The 18,392-nt window shown below is 45.7% G+C and overlaps 1 protein-coding gene across 1 annotated transcript; it reads left to right on the top strand.

The window, feature by feature from the left end:
- Positions 1–1,014: 1,014 nt before the first annotated feature.
- LOC137802873 (TSC22 domain family protein 2-like) lies at positions 1,015–18,228 on the top strand. The gene is made up of 3 exons (XM_068601041.1): positions 1,015–3,503; positions 15,852–15,903; positions 16,278–18,228. The coding sequence occupies exons 1-3, from the start codon at positions 1,681–1,683 to the stop codon at positions 16,638–16,640; spliced, it is 2,238 nt and encodes a 745-aa protein (XP_068457142.1). The 5' UTR covers positions 1,015–1,680; the 3' UTR covers positions 16,641–18,228.
- Positions 18,229–18,392: the final 164 nt, after the last annotated feature.

Raw genomic sequence — 18,392 nt, 5'->3', positions numbered from 1 at the left:
TTTAGTTGTAATATTTGTATTCTTTCCATGACTATAAACGTGCACACTAGGAATTTCTAATAAAGCACCCTCACAGAACAAGAACAATAGGATCATGTGATCTCTTTTTATGAGACTGTACAACCTCTACATGCAATGCTGCTGGAGGAGAATTCTGATATCAGCTGGCATTTACTGCAGCATACAAATACCTAGAGAGAGAGAGAGAGAGAGAGAGAGAGAGAGAGAGAGAGAGAGAGAGAGAGAGAGAGAGAGAGAGAGAGAGAGAGAGAGAGAGAGAGAAAGAAAGGTGATGCATTCAAGTGCATTCCAATAAAGTCTGAATCGTATTGTTGAAAGGAATACTTTATAATCATCAGTATGCTACACAGCATTGTGATTAAGAATTAAGGCAACTCAAGTGCAAGGAAAAAGTAACTGCAGCTTAGTGTTCACTCCTGTCATTGTTTCGGAAAATCTGCCGTCAGGTAGTATTTCAGCATAAAACATACACCAAAACAGGGTGAACAAAGATGTAAAAGTGAGATTATAGTAAAATAAACAATTTTGTAACGTCTTGAATTAGCTATTTATATTTTGGTATTTAACTGACGATAAAACAGAACATAATAACAATAAAGTAACTGGAACCCTACTTTCTCAATTAACTGCGTATTACTCAACTATTTGTAGAAGCAGCTCTTTTGGTCATATGGTGCCACAAACGGCACTTTCAGCCGGAGAAAGTCTGTGTGATCATTATGACGTAATACGGAGATTAGCTGGGATGATAACTTGTATGCTAGTGGTACTATGTCAAATGATTGGCGCCCTCTATTTCAGAAAATGTCCACTTTCTCAATGTAATTCTTAATCGAAGTTGAATTTATCGTTTTTTTCCCCTTCTTTTTCGACGGTGTCGTGAGGGCAGCATGAGGGGGAATTCTCAACCGCCTCGTACGTAAACATCCTTGCGCACACTACCTACCTACCCACGATGCAGCGCGGCTGCATACAACATAGCCATCTTGTCAAGAGTGACTGAGAGAGGGAGGTAACTGGAGGCGCTGTTTAGATTCCCATTTGTTTTAAACCTGGAATTTAAGACCGTTTTCCTCTCTCGATCGCCATTTGCTTCATAGTAAGTGTCGCCACCGGATGACTTTAGGCTGCTGAGGTGAGTGGATACAAAGGACTCCTTTCGGGAAGATGTCTCGCATACTTGTTCCGACGTAGGGGGAGTGTGCGGCAGCCAGTTGGCTTGACTTGCTAGCTAGCTCGGAGAGTGGAGGTCTGCGGGCCCTCCCCAGCCTAAAGTAGGTCCGGCAGCTGGGCAACACACTGCGACAACGGCCGTTTGACAACCGCACAACTGGGACCTTCGTGGGCCGACCTGGACTGAGAGGAAGCTGGGGATCGACCCCCCTCTCGACAGGCTGCTGGGATCCGTGTCTGAAGCCGCATTGCTGGACAAGACGACACGACGTGTTGCGTTACGGGCTCATGAAACGCAACAGGAGCCCGAGACAGGAAAGGGGATGGCGTAGATTCATATTGATTACAGTCGTCGTTAGCTGGGCCAAGTGAAATAGAGGCAATATCGCTGCTTAATATGATCTAAGCCCGCAGAAGCTGCATCCAGCTCTTCCCTTTCTGACGGAGGATACATAGTCGTACAGGACTTGGAATCGGGCTGTCAATATGTCGAAAATGCCGGCCAAGAAAAAGAGCTGTTTTCAGATCACAAGTGTGACTCAGGCCCAGGTGGCGGCTATCGGTGCCGCCGACGACACGGAGAGTCTGGAGGACCCAGACGAGTCCCGGGCCGACGACGGGTCGTCGGAGATATACGACTTGTCGCGGTCCGAGTACGAGCCTGCGTGCGGCAGAAGTTCCTCCGAAGAAGTCCTGAATAACGTTGGAGAGCCGGAGGCGGGCGGTGTTATGGCGCCGTCACACATACCTCAAGCCGGTCAGTTGTCTGCGCTGTCGGGCAATCTCATGGGGGAGTTTCGGAAGGTGGGAGTGCCGGGCTCGGCTCCAGGTGTACAGCAGCCGTCGGTGATCGGCCCGGCTCGGCCCGGGGCAATGCAGCAGCAGCAGCAGCAGCAGTCGGCTACGGCAGCCGGCGCCGCGCCAGCCGTTGGGTCAGTAAGCGCATCCCAGCCTGCTCCCAGTTCAGCAACTCCACCCGCCACCTCCACGGTGAGCTGCACCTCGCGCTTCAGGGTCATTAAACTCGATCATGGTACCGGAGAACCCTTTCGAAGAGGCAGGTGGACTTGTACAGAGTTTTACGAGAAAGACTCTGAAGGCTCTGCTGGTACTAGGACTGGAGATGGCATTAGGCATGCCAGTGCAACACCACTGGACCCTGCTGCAGACAGGGACAGTGGGATTGGACATACCGGAGGCTCTGTGATGGCCCCGGGGACACACTCGGGTCAGGGCTCTGTGGCGGATGCTTCTCTCCCTTCGTCCCGCATGCATTCAGTGGAGATGTCACCTCAGCAGCAGCAGCAGCAGCCTCCTCAAATCCTCCATCAAAGCTACAACGCCCGGCAACCGGGTGTGAGTGGGTCTGCCACACAGAGTGCTTTCTCCGGCAGCAAGCCAGTGGGAGGTCTCCAGCCTTCTGCTCCCCAGAGCGTGTTACCCGTCGGACAGAACGGCCTGCCTCAGTCGGTGGTCCACATCAATAAGTCCCTCATCATGCCTCCTTCGGTGCAGCCTACTGCTTACCCTCCGCAGCAGCAGCAACAGCAGCAGCATCCTATGGGCCACCACCAGACCAGCCAGTCTTCTGGACTGCTGCAGAACCATACGGAGTACTATCATCAGCAGCAGCAACAGCCCACTTCCATGCAGCCAGGGCTTTCCACTGGCCAGTCCCTCCCAGTGTCCAGTCTCTCCGCTGGACCACAGCCTGTGGGACAAGGACACCCTTCGGTCATGCCTCCAGCCTCCGGAGGCTCTTCTGTGCCAAGTCAGGTTGGAGATGTTGCAGGAGCAGGAGGTGGAGCTGTACCTACTGGACAGCCAGCTCCTGGCCTCCTGCAGCAGCAGACTGGAGGAATGGGGGCTGTTGGAGGCTCTATACTGGTCGGTGGATCCACTTTGAGTCAGTATACAGCCACTGGACAGCCTCTACCCCACGGCCTCCACCTTGCATCCTCCGGTGTACAAAATGTGCCTGCCACTGCAGCGAGCTCCAGTGTGCCCAGTGCCTCCAGTGAAGCCATGCCAAATGTGACAACTTCCAGTTGGCCTCCAGGTCAGATACCCCACAGCAGGACTCTAGCGGCTTTGGGGATGCAGGGCCTCCCGACAACTGGATTTGGACATGTGGAGGGAGGTGGTGGTGGTGGAGGAGGGAAGTCAGAGGGTCTCGTCAACGCACATTCTCCTGCTGTGTCTGGAAAGGAACCGATGAAGCCCTTCATGCCTGAGAGCCTGCAGCTCGCCACTCCAACTGTCAACAGCCTGTTTGGAATCCACATACCTATCGACGGGGATCTGGACAGGTAACAGTCTCTAGATCTTAATATGAAGTGTGTGAGAAATGATCACCATGCCTGTGCAACATTATACACAATACACACACGTTGAACCATCAACGTTCAGTACTGTAACTTAATTGTGCCTATTTCAGTGCACAATAGGAGAGCACTTGTTGAAGCAGGTGGTTTGTCATCTCGTTTGTCAGAATAACAGGTTTTCCCCTTTTTGTTTCAGGTAGGTATGGAGGGAGAGGATTTGGTAGTATGGAGATCATTTCATGTTTGTTCTTTTTCTTTGGGGCCTAAAGTAGGAAGTGGAGTGTAGCATACTAGAGGGGAACATCCATGGCTTCCACTGCAACAACTTGTTAAACATGCACACGACTCTGTTAATATTGTGAGTTGTGTTTTTTGTTTTGAGGTCACATTTTGTTGCAGATTTAGTATCTCCAACCTCAGGATAGTTCACTTGGCTGCAAACATCCAAGATGTGTTGCTAGTTGCCACTGTGCAGAGAGTTAGCAGAGCTCTCCATTAGCCTTCGGTCACTTCTGGCCTCTAAATGCTAAACGTGATGCTTCTATCTGGCGAGTTCTTTGTTTTCTAAGCGGCGTTGTGGACGTTACATCATGATGGACATCGGCGATCCTGAGATCCTCTGAAAGTGGATGTCACGCTGAATATTCAAACCTATAAATATCACCCATCAGGGTTAAGATTGAAATATGGTACTATTCTTTTGGGATGATTAAGTTATGTCAGACAGTAAGCAGCAAAATATAACTACATTTGTGTCCATGTGGCAGTCTTATTGTGGGTCATCCTTTCCTTAAGTAATCTCTCTCTTAATTCCTGAGTTTTAGCGCATAGTCTCACATGTAGTCGATGGCACACATGAGTGGAAAAGACACAGTACCTTAAATCTCATTTTTCATTTGCAGTTTTGCAGGTACACCAGAATGAAGACTAGACTAAATGTTAAAATTGCAGAACACTGGCACTAATTTTGTATTCACATTAACAGCCAATTTCTTGAACTGCGTTAAGCTGTGCACTTTAGGGAAGTTTGCATTTATTTATTTGTCTTTTTCTTTTCTGTCATCATCGAACCAAACCTAAATTAAGGCCTTACACACACATACTATGATGATGCGTCAGTGGCTTGAGGATCACAGTGTAAGTTTTGTAATTTTTTCGGTCAAAGTCTGACACTGTACACGCATGCAGCTGTCCTTTTTACCTCACGCAGTACCATTTAAACCATTATTTAGGTTTGTGTCAACGCAACAGACGGTGAGTTTTTGGAGTACCTATGTATTGCTCGTGAGAGGAGCAGCCAGCTCCCAGGCTGATAAGAGCAGGAGCCTCTTACGACAGCTGAGGCCTATCAGACAGTAAGCAGTAGTCTTTCCACTGTGCCTCTATTCTGCAGATAAGAGACATGACAGTGGGGTGTGTCAACCAACTGGGCTTGTTGGCTCTTTTCTTTTGCAATACAATGTGAGCTTAAGTAGTGTGTGTTCTGTTTCGGGCCTTGTGAACGAGCTTTAAATCCACACGCACACTCCCACTTCAAGAGCCGTAAACCGGTCATTCTGAGCCCCGAGCTGCTTTGTTGGTTTTGTGCCACTGTTGCAGCATCCGTGCTGCAATCAGTGCTTTGTACCTACCACCACCCCACCGGTTGACTGACAGACATGGCATGACGGTTGTTTATGTGCAGATGAGGTGCTGAACGACATTTTATGTGAGACAGCAACTGTGGTGTGTTCAAAGAGGTGGAGGAAGCTGCAGAGTGCAACTTGTTGTGCTTCACTTCACCCGGCATTTTAACTATGCTCGGCACATCCTATGTCCTCCCCAGCAATTTTTTTTTTATTTCCAGCTTTATTTCTACATGTCTCCTGCACTTTTGTGTTTAGTCTCTTACTGCCCGACCCACCAGACAACAAAACACTTGTAAATTCTCCTTAAATGGAATACTTTATTAGCTAATATCTATAATCTGCACAACACAGAAAGCTATTGTACAGGCGCTCAGGTTTGACTGCATGTACTTTCCACAGCTTGCACAACCTGGACCTCTGGTCGACCCAAATGATTGTTCCCGTCTTCCTCCATCTTGTAGTGTTTCACTGCAAGTAATTACAGCAGAACAGTGGAGGTAAAGACGACAGAGTGAAGAAGTTGGTCTCATACTTATAATATGATTCCCTCGTCTTAATGTTTCCCAGATGGCTTCAACAACTGAAGGCGTAAATTAACTCCGAACGGTCATAATGGTTTTTGTTGCACTCACAGAGGAGTTGCTTTTATTTTGCGGGATAAATGTGTTTCTTCTGGTGCGTTATTGAACTCTTGCTGGGGAGGTTTGCTTTATTGTCCTCGTGTAATGGTAGCTTATGTAATGTTGGACATAGGCGGTAGGGGAGGGGAGGGATATAGTGGAGCAGTTACTGCGAACATGAATTGAGAGACTGTGTGGGTGGATGAGGGGTGTGTCTGTAAAAGGGGATGGGTTGACTTAGTGTGTGTGCACAAGTATCCATGTTGGGGGAAGGGGCCACTCGAGGAGGACTTGGGGCAACACTTTTCAAGAAATTCACCGTGGACATTAACGGCGTAGTCATTTTTTTTCGAGTGTGACACAGAGACATCATGTGCCGGCGGGTCTTTCCCTCCCCTAAGTGACCTCTGGTTTACTGCTGTATCCTGTTTTCAGTCCGAGTCCCTCGCACCGCTCTCTCCACCTTCTATTCATTTAATATTCCTTCGCTCGCTACCCCACTTCCGCACTGGGGCTCTGGTCATATTATATGACATTTTGTGGGCCCATTTTATCCAGAGTGCCTCACAGAGGTAGAAGTAAACACATCTTTGGCCAACAGTAACCCGAGTTCTGAACCTGGCAGCCATCATTCATGCTCTAATACTGTACAGCACTCTTAAAGGAGCAATAGCTATAACTCTGCACTCTGGTTTTCGATGTAGTTGACAGTTTTAGATGGAAAGGTGTTTATATTCAACAGCACCCCTCCCCCTGGAGTGTCTTTAGCAATAGTAATGATGGATTTCTGACACACATTTCATATTTCTGGGTTATATTTCAAGTTGTTCATCCTTGTGACCCCCCTGACCTTCTCTCAGCCTGAGAGCTATTTTCCAAAAGAAAGCTGTTAATTGTTTTTGGTTGGTCAACACTACTCGCTGTAGGCTTTGCCTCCAGGCAGGTATGGAGGCGCTCCATTGTTCTGACAAGCAGAGGAACGTCACCAACTCCGTCCAAGGTTTCCCCGGCCTGTTGAACTGGGGATGTGCTGTACTGTGCTGCAGATAAGCCGAGCTGAGAATATGCTCGCTATCTTGTTTTTGGAAAGTGGTACTCGAGTAACTTGAAGGATTACAGAGACCTCACCTTTCAGCTGTTTTGTACGTCTGGCTTTTCATCAACAAGATATATATATATATATATATATATATATATATATATATATATATATACACACACATATACATACATATACGGTTTCAGTTTAATGCCGCTGCTTAACTTTTGTTTGATTTTCACTGAGAATAAAAATTCTGGTATCTAAATATAAATCCTTTTGATGCTGAAAAAGTGCTGCCTGCATTCAGAACACAGTAAAGCAGCTTACGCTTGACTGGTTTCCACACTGATAGTTGTTGAAAGTGTCGAGGGAGAAGGGACTTTTCGGGGGAACTACAGCCTCGAATCAAAAAGTTGAACTAGACATCTGCGGTCGTCACAGGGATATCGTTCCTGGGTGTCCTGTCACTAACCTATGCTAGGAGGATTTTAGCTCCCAATATCCTCTAGTGGCCATGCTGTAATCACACGATGGCTCCAAGTCCTTAGAGAAACTCCCATGAGGCAGCTGGAATCTAAATAGTTTCAACCTACTTTTCCTCTGCCACAGATGAATAGATGGTACGGAGAACCTGAAGCCTCTCGAGCACCAGCAGTGAGAGGTTTCAAGGTTACTCTCTCACCTTCCTCTTTGGACCCCCTGACTATTGGTTACTCAAGCTGTTTGTCCCCCCCCCCCCCCCCCTCCTACATTGTCAGCCCGCTTTCCCGTTGCCCACCACACTTGGGCGACACTAAAAGCAATTACTTGTTGAATAGAACTTAATGGGAGTGCTCGCACTGGAATTAGCCTCGCTAGCTCACCGCTCCACGGGGATACTGGAAATACAAGAGAACACATAGGCAGTCCCTAATCGACCAATCGCAGCTCTCGGCTGATCCACTACGCCTCCACAACACCTTGACGCAGAAGCAAAACTCTGTGATAACACTTTTGTTTCCTGTGTACTTTCCATCTCTCTCTCTCTCTCTCTCTCTCACTTAAGGCCTCTGTTGGTTTTCTCGTGCTCTTTGAGTTGGCGAGGTTATTAAGGGGTTCAGCACATGACACTTAACCTCTGATGCGCCCACTTGGCTTGCAGTGCAGGCACATGGAAGGAAAAAAAAACCACGTGACGTGCTCCAGCTAAATGTGTGACATCAACCAGCAAGAATGCACTCAAAACGGTTATTTTAGTCTGCGGCCAGGTCATACATTTGCTTTCGGGCAGTATCTGGCAAAGCTTGAGCATGTGCCGCCGCCATCGTTCTGGTTTTCTTATGTGCTTAGTTTAAAAAAATGGAGAGGATCTGCACATACAGTATGTAGACATGTCTGGTAGGTCCATCCCGTGTCCTTCTGTCCTCCTCACACACCAGATTCTGGGTTTATGGGGGACTGCTCAACACAGTTGGTTTACAAAGAGAGGCTTTCATAAACGGATATTGACATGTTGCATTTCAGAGTTACAAAGAGAGCCATTGAGAGCCGAGTGTTTGCTAATTGAAAACAAGGAGTGATGACTCCTCTAGTTCTTTAACCTCATTCATGAAGAGGTCGCTGGACACCAAGTCATCTGACCGTAGCTAGCATAGCCATTGCTAGCAGAGCGCTCCGAGAAAGGGGAGGGGGGGGGGGCCTTATCTGTGGAGGTGTGTATCTGGGGTTTCTGTAGGGCCGCTGCCCGCAAAGTAAAATGAAGCAGAGGCATAGGCGGAGTTTTGTGAGAGTGTTTAGTCATGAGGTAATGTGACCAAGGGAGTTTGTGCCAGGGATTTCTAGGAAAAGAGACTTGGCCGCTGAAACATTCTCACACATGCTGTACAACAACTCCTCATTCTGCATGTGTGTAACTCGGCCTGCGCTGGCTCGCTCCTCTGTGTGCATAGTTGCGTATGTGTGCATATGCTCACGTCAGAGTGCGTTTACATTAGTGTGAATGTGGGAGAGAAGCAGTTTGTTATGGAAGGCACAAGCCTGGAGTAGATTAAGTTTGTGTGTGTGTGTGTGTGTGTGTGTGTGTGTGTGTGTGTGTGTGTGTGATTGTGTGTCGGGGTCAGAGTGGGGATTTCCTTTCCCTTCCCCGACTATATATCCCATGGCATAGAACAAAGTGTACTCGTAGCTAATGAGCGGCAGCGCAGTCATTTCACAACACTGTTAACAACGAAAAAGGATTACAATTCTTCAGCTGAACACCAGTGGTAATGGTTGATTCTTGTGTGTGTGTGTGTGTGTGTGTGTGTGTGTGTGTTTTAGTTTGCGAGGAAAACAACCTTTGCATGAATGATGGCCAACATACAGTAAGGAAATGGCCTGAGGGAGGCCCTTAAAGTTAAAGAAGCTGTTCCCACCTTTGAACACACATTCCTGCATTGAGGTCAGGACTCCCTTCCACCAGCCCCCCTTTTGCTTTACTCTGTTCAATGTGTGTTCGTATGCGTTTTAGACAACTAAGTGCCTTTCATCCAGCCAATTTAACTGCACGCGCGAGCATTTCTGTGGGGGAATGAAGTTACATAAGGAAACATTTCTAGGACTTTAGTCTGCTTTCAATGTTTCAACTCTTCCCTATCTCTGTATTTTCTCTCTTTTTCCCTGAATGTGCTTGACACAGGAACCCCTCCAAGGCTTTCTACCAGGCCTTCCAGTCTGGCAGCAGATTAAGGGACTCAAAGGCCCACAGTGATAGGTACAGTACTATACTGGATTGGACTGGACGGGCCTGCAATGGTGTAACAACGTGTGTGCTGTGTTCAGGAGACGTGAGCTTTGCTTTCTCCACGCGCATGGTTGGAGTTTTTGGAAACGACGCCTGAAAGCAAGAGCGGGACCGGCCGACAGACTTCCCAACAACGTCTCGGTCGCTCTGTAATTTCTCTCCCAAAGACCGCCTCCGGGCCGCTCTTTGACTGTCTGTGTCCCTTAAACGTTCTGGTTGGTTTACTGCCTGGGTGTTCACAAGTTGGGCCACCATCTGTATTGTCTCACGTACCAGCTATTTGCGGACATCTCGGGCTGCAGAGACGAACCAGAACCGTTAAACTGATTCAGATTCGGCTTTATTGGCCAAGAATGTGTGCACGTGCAAAAGAATGTGACTAAAATGGACAAGTAAACTCTAATGGATGGTTTTGTTTAATCAACAATTAATCTATTTTCTCAAAAAATCAATCAATCATTGTTAGATTTAGTCAGGCCAATGCAAGCCAATTGCAGTTATGGGTGGAGATGTTGGCTGATATGTGACAAAGAAATTGCAGAAATGACAAATTTGTATTAAAACTGGTTGGTTTTGCCTGTATATTACTAAATTATCCTATTGGCGGATGATGTTATTAGATATTAGAAACACTTAAATCAATGTTGGCCTCAAACATTCAGTGTCGTTGGGGGTATTACATAAAACAGCAATTGGTTGGCACAATCAAATAGTTGGCACATCGTTTTCTGTTACTCAATTAATTGACCAAATGTTTGAACACAATTTTGTAATCAACGTCATTTTAAAGTATCCCAAAAAAAATCCCCAAATATCCCTCTATACAGTCCATGAAATGTAAAACTTGAGGATCTTAACCAACAGATGAAATAAAGCAGGAAGTAGAGCTGCAGATATTTTTGAGCGGGCGCTCTGTAACATTATCACTCGCTTGAGTTCTCACTTCCCGGTTGGTAATCTAGAAAAGCTGCTTGTGTACAACGCGTCTGATCATCTGACTGATGGTGTTGCCTCACAGACTGATTTACAGTCTCAGCATCCAATGATCTCAGACTGTTGTTACAAATCAATCATTTGAACATCCTCAACGTGGAGGGAGGCTGAGGAGTGTGTGCATGCTAAGTGTAACACGGGAGCTAAGTGACAGCCTGAGGACCTTCCTGCTCTCTAGTGCGACGCTCCGCACCGCTTCTGTCAAACGGTCCAACGGCCCTCTGATCGTAGTTAAATTCGTCATCGAGCGGTTTGAATAAGATACATGACACCGTGGCATGTGGACTCAGTCCGTGTGTTCACAGAGACGCAAACAAGGTCACGGTGAGAGAGCATGAGGCCTGTTGCAAAAAATGAAAAGGGAAGCGCATGAAACCATATCTGAGTGACAGGAAATGAAACTGTTTTTCGAGAAATACAGAACTGACGCATCAGAGAGAGAGAGACACACACACACACGCACACGCACACCATCCATTTGCTGCTTCAACTGCATTTATCGAACTATATTGGCGCAAAAACAGGTAAATCAACATGGTGATGCCAATGTCCAAAATAAAATGTTGTGTGGTGTTGTTACTCAATATCGTATACGCGACTCAACATCTGTTTCACTTTTGCAACCTCCATTTGCCCAATTTAAAGTGATTTCTACTTTCAACCGAAGGCAAAAATATTAAGATTGGATTGTTATTTTTTGCTGTTGTGGATACGCAGTTCTGCCAACGGCTGTATTTGTTTCCATGAAAGCAAAGGCAACCAGGGCTTTGTTTGACACTGTTCGGTAGATCTAGTCAATGGCTTTTGATATCCACCATAAATCATTTCATTAAGCCGCCACAGGCTTTATTTGTTTGGCCTATCCGTCTCACGAACACCTAAAAGGAGTTTCTTCAAATTTGGCACAAACATGCTAAACATAGACCTGTATGCTGGTGGTAAAAATCTAGGTCTAGCATGTTTGTGCCAAATTGCAAAGCATGTTTTTTTTTTTGGCCATTGCTCATTATGAGAGTTTCATTTAAATGTCTGAGACGATAGGATGAAGAGATGCTACTCGACTGGTTGGCGGGAGTCGTACAACTGTGAGGATGAAATATCCCATCTCTGGTCAGCTAAATGAAATGTCATGTAACTTTGGATCACGTCTGAGGCGACCAGATGACGCGTTGGAGAAGATTGTGAAAGCAAAAATGACAGATCTTATATGTCCTACAGATCTTTTTAACCCTGCCGTTGTATGAAAGTGATGTTCTGGATGACATCACTCCAAGAGAGTCGACCACATGGTCCCCTGTATAAAGGAAGCTTTCCTGCAGTGGAGAGAAAAATGACATACAAACACACATTTATACACGTGTTTGTTGACAGGGAAATAGTCTCATCGATACCATAAAGACCTCGCCAGTGGACAGTCGATCGATTGCAGAAAACTAGTCCAACCACTGGACTTGAGTGATCACTGAACTTTTCTTTTTGCATCAGCATCAGCAAAAACTCCAAATGTTGCCACATTTGAGCAGCTTTTGGAGTATAAAAAGGTTCGGGATCTATATAATTTTGTATCCAAAGTTGAAATGTATGTCAAAAATGAATTACTTTTGGCCTCCATGAAAGCACAACCCTTCGAATTGACGATCACAGTCAGAAGCGACAAAGCGGAAGAAACGCCATTCCTTCCATTTTAAAATGTAGTTTGCTTCATTTTATTCTCCATCATGCCAGATTCCCCGCCGCAATCTCATCAAATCTCATCATGTGCGTCATACAGTTGCTTTTGTCGCTCTCTTGGGTGCAAAAAAGAGTAAACTTAAGCCTCCATCAGACGCTCTGTTCGATCCATTGCTCACTCTCATCTCACACGGGTCACTTTTGATGCGTTCGCTCTTCCTAATTTATTCCTTTTGCTGGCTGAGTGCCAATGCCCTGCCCCATACACCGCGTTGTGATGTAGTGTGTGTCATAAATGTTGAAAAATGTCAGGTCGTGGATGAATTGAAAAGTGCATTTATTCAAATCTGATACGAGTGTCAAAAAAAAAGACTTTCTTTGTATACTTTGTGTTGGTTTCACTGTACAGCAAACGTACAGCTAGGATAGAACTTTAAAGTCTAGATTAATTAAGACCATGATTTATGCAGATGTATGCATGCATCACAAATGTGTAAGTAAGGCTTGTGCACCTGTTGTCTTCGGGTACACGGCGAGGCCTCGCCTCTTCAGCTCTGAACCCGTCTTGTCATGTCTGACAATTGAGTGAAATAGATTTTTTTATTTTTTTTTGCTCGTCTTTTACCGCGTCGCTAACTGCACACTTGCTGCCAGAGGCGAGGAATGATAAGCGTTCAATGTTCAGAGGAGTTCTTCCCCCTCACCTCCTGCTCCACCAGCCCCTCCGCTCCGTATGAGTAAACTTTTCCTCGGCTAATGGATTTTTTATTGACATTCCTATTTTACGGCTCACATTGTCAGAGGAGCGCCGACCTCTTCCTGGAGCTTTCGAAACGCCGGTCGAGTTCACGACGGAGGTGAAGTCGACGGAGGTGAAGTCGACGGAGGCGTCGGTTGCGTAATCGGGCGGCAGCGTCGCATCCAACCCTCATTAGCGCTGTGGTTTTATTTCAGCCCAGCCCTGAGCCTCCAGCGCTTGACCTGACTCGCATCAGGAGTGATATACTGCTCGCGTTGTAACGCTGGAAGAAAAAAAAAGAAGAAGAAAAAAAACCGAGCGGGAGGCGGCTTTGCTGTGCATTAAACAGGTTTTGTTTTTAAGTTCGGCACTCAAACAAATTCTTGGCTTTGAGGCGAGCGATAGGAGCTTCGACAAGATTGTGTGTGTGTGTGTGTGTCGGGGTTGGTGCTTAACCCGACACACACACAGGCACGTACGCGCACACACTCGTGTCGTGGTTTCTAAAAATCTTCCCCCAGTGCCAGTTGTATGAGGAAGTTCTACCAAGAGCACCAGGCGGTGTCCTAATATGGTTTTGACTTTATTATTATTATTATTATTATTATTGCTCTTTACTTGAGTGTAACCATTGAAGTAAAGCGCAGCCGCCCAAACCAGCGTGACTTCCCCGTCTCATCTTGAGCCACTTTGAATCCAGGAAGCAGAACTACTTCGCTGTGAAAAACCCACCAAACACGTTGAGAAGCGCTATTGCCGCTGTTGATGTTTTCCCCGTCTCCGTGGTTACAAACTCATCGCCAGCCGGTCACGTGACCCGCTGAAAAGTGCACTGGGGTGTTTTTGGAGCTTTCCTCTCGTTTTTGTTCCCCGGGTTTTGATCTCATCCCGCTCAACGCTGAAGCCAGCTGGAGGAACGCCGCATGCCCCTCCGCTTTACTGGCAGTGAGGTCATGCGGCCGTCAGGAGGCGGAGCAACGACAAAGCATCGCTGACGACATTATGCGCTGAGTAAGTCGAGTAGCAGAAAATGGTTTACAACAATTTCGGTCATTTATTTGTTGTCGTAAACACAATATCTTTGGGTTTTAGTGTTTTCTGTTGGATTCTATAATGCATCAAACTCCATTCACAAATTGCTGATGCAAACCAGACGATGAGTTGATTAATAATCATTAGATTTGCCCTTTTTGTTGTCAACATGCAGAAACACACTTGTGCGAATCCTCTTCTGTCTCCTGAACAGGCTCCTTTTAAACGTCTCAGCAACTGCACTTCATTCTTTCCACCCGTCTCATCTCTGGACTACGTTGTCTTTCCAGATAGCGTGTTTCAGATCGCGTAACCCACACAGTCTCTCCACATCATGACATCGCTCGGGATGTTGTAGAATAGCTTTAAAAGACCATGACACCTCAAATTACTTCATTACAACTAATAATTAATATGCATTCTCTCGATATAAAGCTGTCTTTTTGCATTTTTACTAAGATGGCAGAGCCAAAGTGTGTCTTTGTTGTTCTGTTTGTTGTGAAATCTCTTATATATTTGGCTCGGTCGGATGTGAAAACAGGAATTCATACTACTTTGGGTAAAATAAAGGAAGCGGTTAGGCCTGTTGACTGACCGTAAAGGCTATAACTGAATAGTAAGTGCTATGTTGTACTGCTACAGAGGGTTTGGTCTGAGGCCTTCTGTCTGAAGTCACTGGTGAAGCAACACGGGTGGAGCCCACAGAGTCCATTCAGGGTCTGTACTTTACAGACGGAGAGAGTACTCTGGATAACTGCAGGAGGGCCTCGTCTAAATTATACACACATTTCGTTTTTTTTTTTTATTTTAACAACATTTGGTTGTGTGGCAACTGGTGGGTGTCGCATGCTGAGGTCTACGAGGGAGAGAAAGGATGCTGACGAGTGCTCAAATGCGCATTCTCGTTTATTTCTCAAAGCGATGGGTGTGTTTCTGGGCCGAGTGACACCATGTGTGTCTTATTTAACAGACGTCTGCTCTGTTCACGGTACGATGTACTTGCATGCCGCTCATTGTTCGACATTGTCATATGTTGCAGTGATCACAGGGATTACTGCGCCGTCACTCAAAGGGGGAGGGGAGGGGAGGGGAGGGTGAGTGAGTGACAGTGTTTCATAGCAGCAGAGGTATCTGGAACATTCCTTCCCTGGTAAAGCCCACTGATGGCAATCTAGTGAGAGCTTCCTCTGGCCTCACACACACACACACACACACACACACACACACACACACACACACACACACACACACACAATGGATGGTGTGGAGGAACAGAACATTGTGTCCTCAGGGGGAGTCTGCAGTCGACCTGGTGTCTGCTCTCAGGCATCCTCCTGCACCGTCTTGGTGTTTCCATCACCCTTTTTGTTGACGTAAACCTTCCTTCAGGAGTCTTTATCAGAGCCCGGCCGGTTCACGATTCTGTCAGGTCAAGATATCAATAAGCCGATTTTTTTTTAATTTTGGGGTAAAAAAAAAAAAGGAATAAAAATAGAAATACTGACTGATTTAAAAATAATCAGTCAACCTATGTGTTCTAGTTCACTGAAGAGCTTTGACTCAAATATTCACTGAGTCATGATGGTTATGAAAAACAAGCTTTTCAGTGTCCTCTGGTGGAGAGACTATTTAATGCTGACACTGTTCCCTAAAACATTCTATGTGTTTGACTTTTCTGCACTTTGATTTCTTGTAACTTAACCGGACATATGCTGCTGTAATTAATATTCTAGAATCATTATTTTTGGGCCTGCTCGAAGCGGGGCTCTGGAGTTGACGATGTTGGCGAGTCCGAAACACACCTGAGATTGATTCTAATATAACTTTTTTTTTTCTTTTTTTTTTAGGGCCTCTGGAACCAATGTTGCTGCCATTGATAATAAAATTGAACAGGCAATGGTAAGTAATCCGCTTCTTCTGGATCATACACTCAAAAATAGTCTAATTTTTCTAATTTAAAATGTATGAAATAGGTATTAAGTTCCATGGAAAGACGTCGACATCAAGAACCAAAAATGGATTCATGTATACTATTAAAGTCATTTGTCTTGAGCTTTTCTCTTTATATTTGGTTACACAGACGTGTCATGACTATCTTGACTCATTGTCATGTTTTAATTTTTATTCTTTAATATTGAACTGGGATGAACAACGTAGCCTTGAGCCTCACTGTCTGCTGCACATTAGGACATCTCACAAATCTTCTGCCTCTGGTTGGGTCCTTTTTCTCTTTCAAATTGTTGATCCAGTTGCACGTGTCATGTCTCTCGCAGGACCTGGTGAAAAGCCATCTGATGTATGCGGTGCGCGAGGAGGTGGAGGTATTAAAGGAGCAGATCAAGGAGCTGTTCGAGAGGAACTCTGTGCTGGAAAGGGAGAACGCGGTGTTAAAGTCTCTCGCCAACAGCGAGCAGCTGTCTCAGCTGCCCGCCCAACCGGCCACCAGCTCCGGCTCCACGCCCCCGCAGCAAGGACTCAGCCAGCCTCCGCTGCAACTTCAGCCTCCGCTTCAACTTCAGCCTCAGCCTCCGCTTCAACTTCAGCCTCAGCTCCAGCATCAGCCCAATCCCCAGCAGCTCCAGACTCAGCTCGATCCCAGCCAACAACAAATGCAACCCAACGTCACGTCTGCTTGAAGTGCATCCGCCCTGCTTCACAAAGGGCGGGGTCGGAGAAAGGAGCATCTTCTCTACAACATATTACAAATAGTCTATGTGAAATTAAAAAGAAGAAAAAAAAAACAAAACAAAAAAACTGTCTTCTTAGCCACCAGCTTGACCACAAAGTACAGTGCTTGTGTGCGCGTGTGTGTGTGTGTGTGTGTTTGTTAGGGTGAGTTAGCAAGCAAGTGCGACTGTGAATTGGTGTTGGAATGTAAGTGTGTGTGCATCTGTACTGTGGGCCTTTCCAGTGTTAATGCAATCATCGAGGGAGCGCGACAGAGAGACTTGGACAGCGAAAGTGTGTGTGTGCAGAGTATCAGGGAAGGTCGGGGTGTTTGTTTTCATCTTGGCTGCGTTCCCAGAGTGGTCGACCGCTGGGTCCGAGCTCGTGGACAGGATGTCTTTTCTTGGACCGGGCCAGACCGGTTTTTTCGCGACCTGACCTGAAACCTGCTCAAACCGCGGGTGTTGGAAAGGGAGGGCTTCAGCTCACGGAAGGGACAAACGGGAGTGATTGTCAAAAGAGCGATTATTTTTTTAAATGAGTGGGAAAAGGGGTATTTTTAGCCTTGCCGTTTCATGTTGTAAAGTAAGACGTGGGAGAGAGAGAGAGAGAGAGAGAGTCTGTTTTTTCGGAGCGCCACACCGCTGCCGTTACTTTTACATCCAACTCTTGCATCATTATTTTGTGTTCTTACTGTTAAGTGTTTTTTATTTATTACAGGGCTGCTATTCTCATAAATGAACAATTTCACAAAACCTGTCTAACGGTAGCCCGGTGGCTCGTTTTTCCGCTTCTACCGCGTTTCAACAGATTCGCCTAGAGGCAACGCTTTGTTGAAAAATTGTAGGCAAAAAAAAAAAAAAAATGAAACATCTGACAAATGTTTAACACTAACTCAAATTATACTCTGCAATTGCCAATTCATAGCTCGAGTTGAGATCCAGTATGAATGTACGTTTTTGTATCATAAGTATTAAGAGCCTTGATGGGTGACACTTCACCCGTTGACATCAAATCTTAATGTGAGCCTGCAGAATTTATTTGATGAAGATTAAATTCTGTTGGTTGTTTATCTAAAAGTGAATTAGTATTGCCATCACCCCCTCGTCTTTTTTTTTTCTTTTCCCTTTCTCCCAATGTTTTTCCTGAGGGGGCCAGGGGGGGAAAGCTGTGAAATCATTCAACCTACTTTGTAACCAAAGATGCAAAGCTGTGTAAATTGATTATTTTTAAATGCACACATGTATTTTTTTTTTGTTACTTCCTCCTTCACAAAATATTTTGTTGTTCAGCATGTTCTGCATGATCTGTAATCTTCAAACCACTTTCTTACCTCATTTTTATTCAGCACTCTTATTGTAAGACAGTCTGTGAACAGTGTAAATGGGGGCAAATGATGCAGAGCAGAGAAAAAAAAAAAATAACCTAGTGTTACTGACACTAGTCACAGAAAAATGAAGTGAGCCATGTTTTGTTCCTTAAATGGTGTTTGAATTTCATATGCCAATAGTTTTGTTACATTGCAAATTTTAATGTATTTAAATAAAAGCAATATTCAGATTCCAAAATGTCAAGTTTGTTACGGGTCCATTTATACAACAACTATATTTAGAGCTTTTCAAACATTAACTGTTCACTGGTAAAGTACCTGAAGTATGAGCCAACAACCTCCAGCAGGGTTCACTACAGATGCTTCTCAGAAATGGGAGGTAGGTGGTTGT

The sequence above is a fragment of the Clinocottus analis genome, unplaced genomic scaffold (genome assembly GCF_023055335.1).
Source record: "Clinocottus analis isolate CAN_PGR_092001 unplaced genomic scaffold, fCliAna1.0.p SCAF_11, whole genome shotgun sequence".
NCBI lineage: Eukaryota > Metazoa > Chordata > Actinopteri > Perciformes > Cottidae > Clinocottus > Clinocottus analis.
Note: the sequence above shows the minus strand (reverse complement) of the source record. Positions and strands in the feature narration are given on the sequence as shown.

What these genes read in the sequence shown, in the direction of transcription:
- LOC137802873 (XM_068601041.1), top strand. Translation starts at nt 1,681, where the DNA reads ATGTCGAAAATGCCGGCCAAGAAAAAGAGCTGTTTTCAGATCACAAGT. An exon ending in ATCGACGGGGATCTGGACAG is followed by an intron (nt 3,504 to 15,851) that starts GTAACAGTCTCT and finishes TTTTTTTTTTAG; the next exon opens with GGCCTCTGGAACCAATGTTG. An exon ending in ATAAAATTGAACAGGCAATG is followed by an intron (nt 15,904 to 16,277) that starts GTAAGTAATCCG and finishes TGTCTCTCGCAG; the next exon opens with GACCTGGTGAAAAGCCATCT.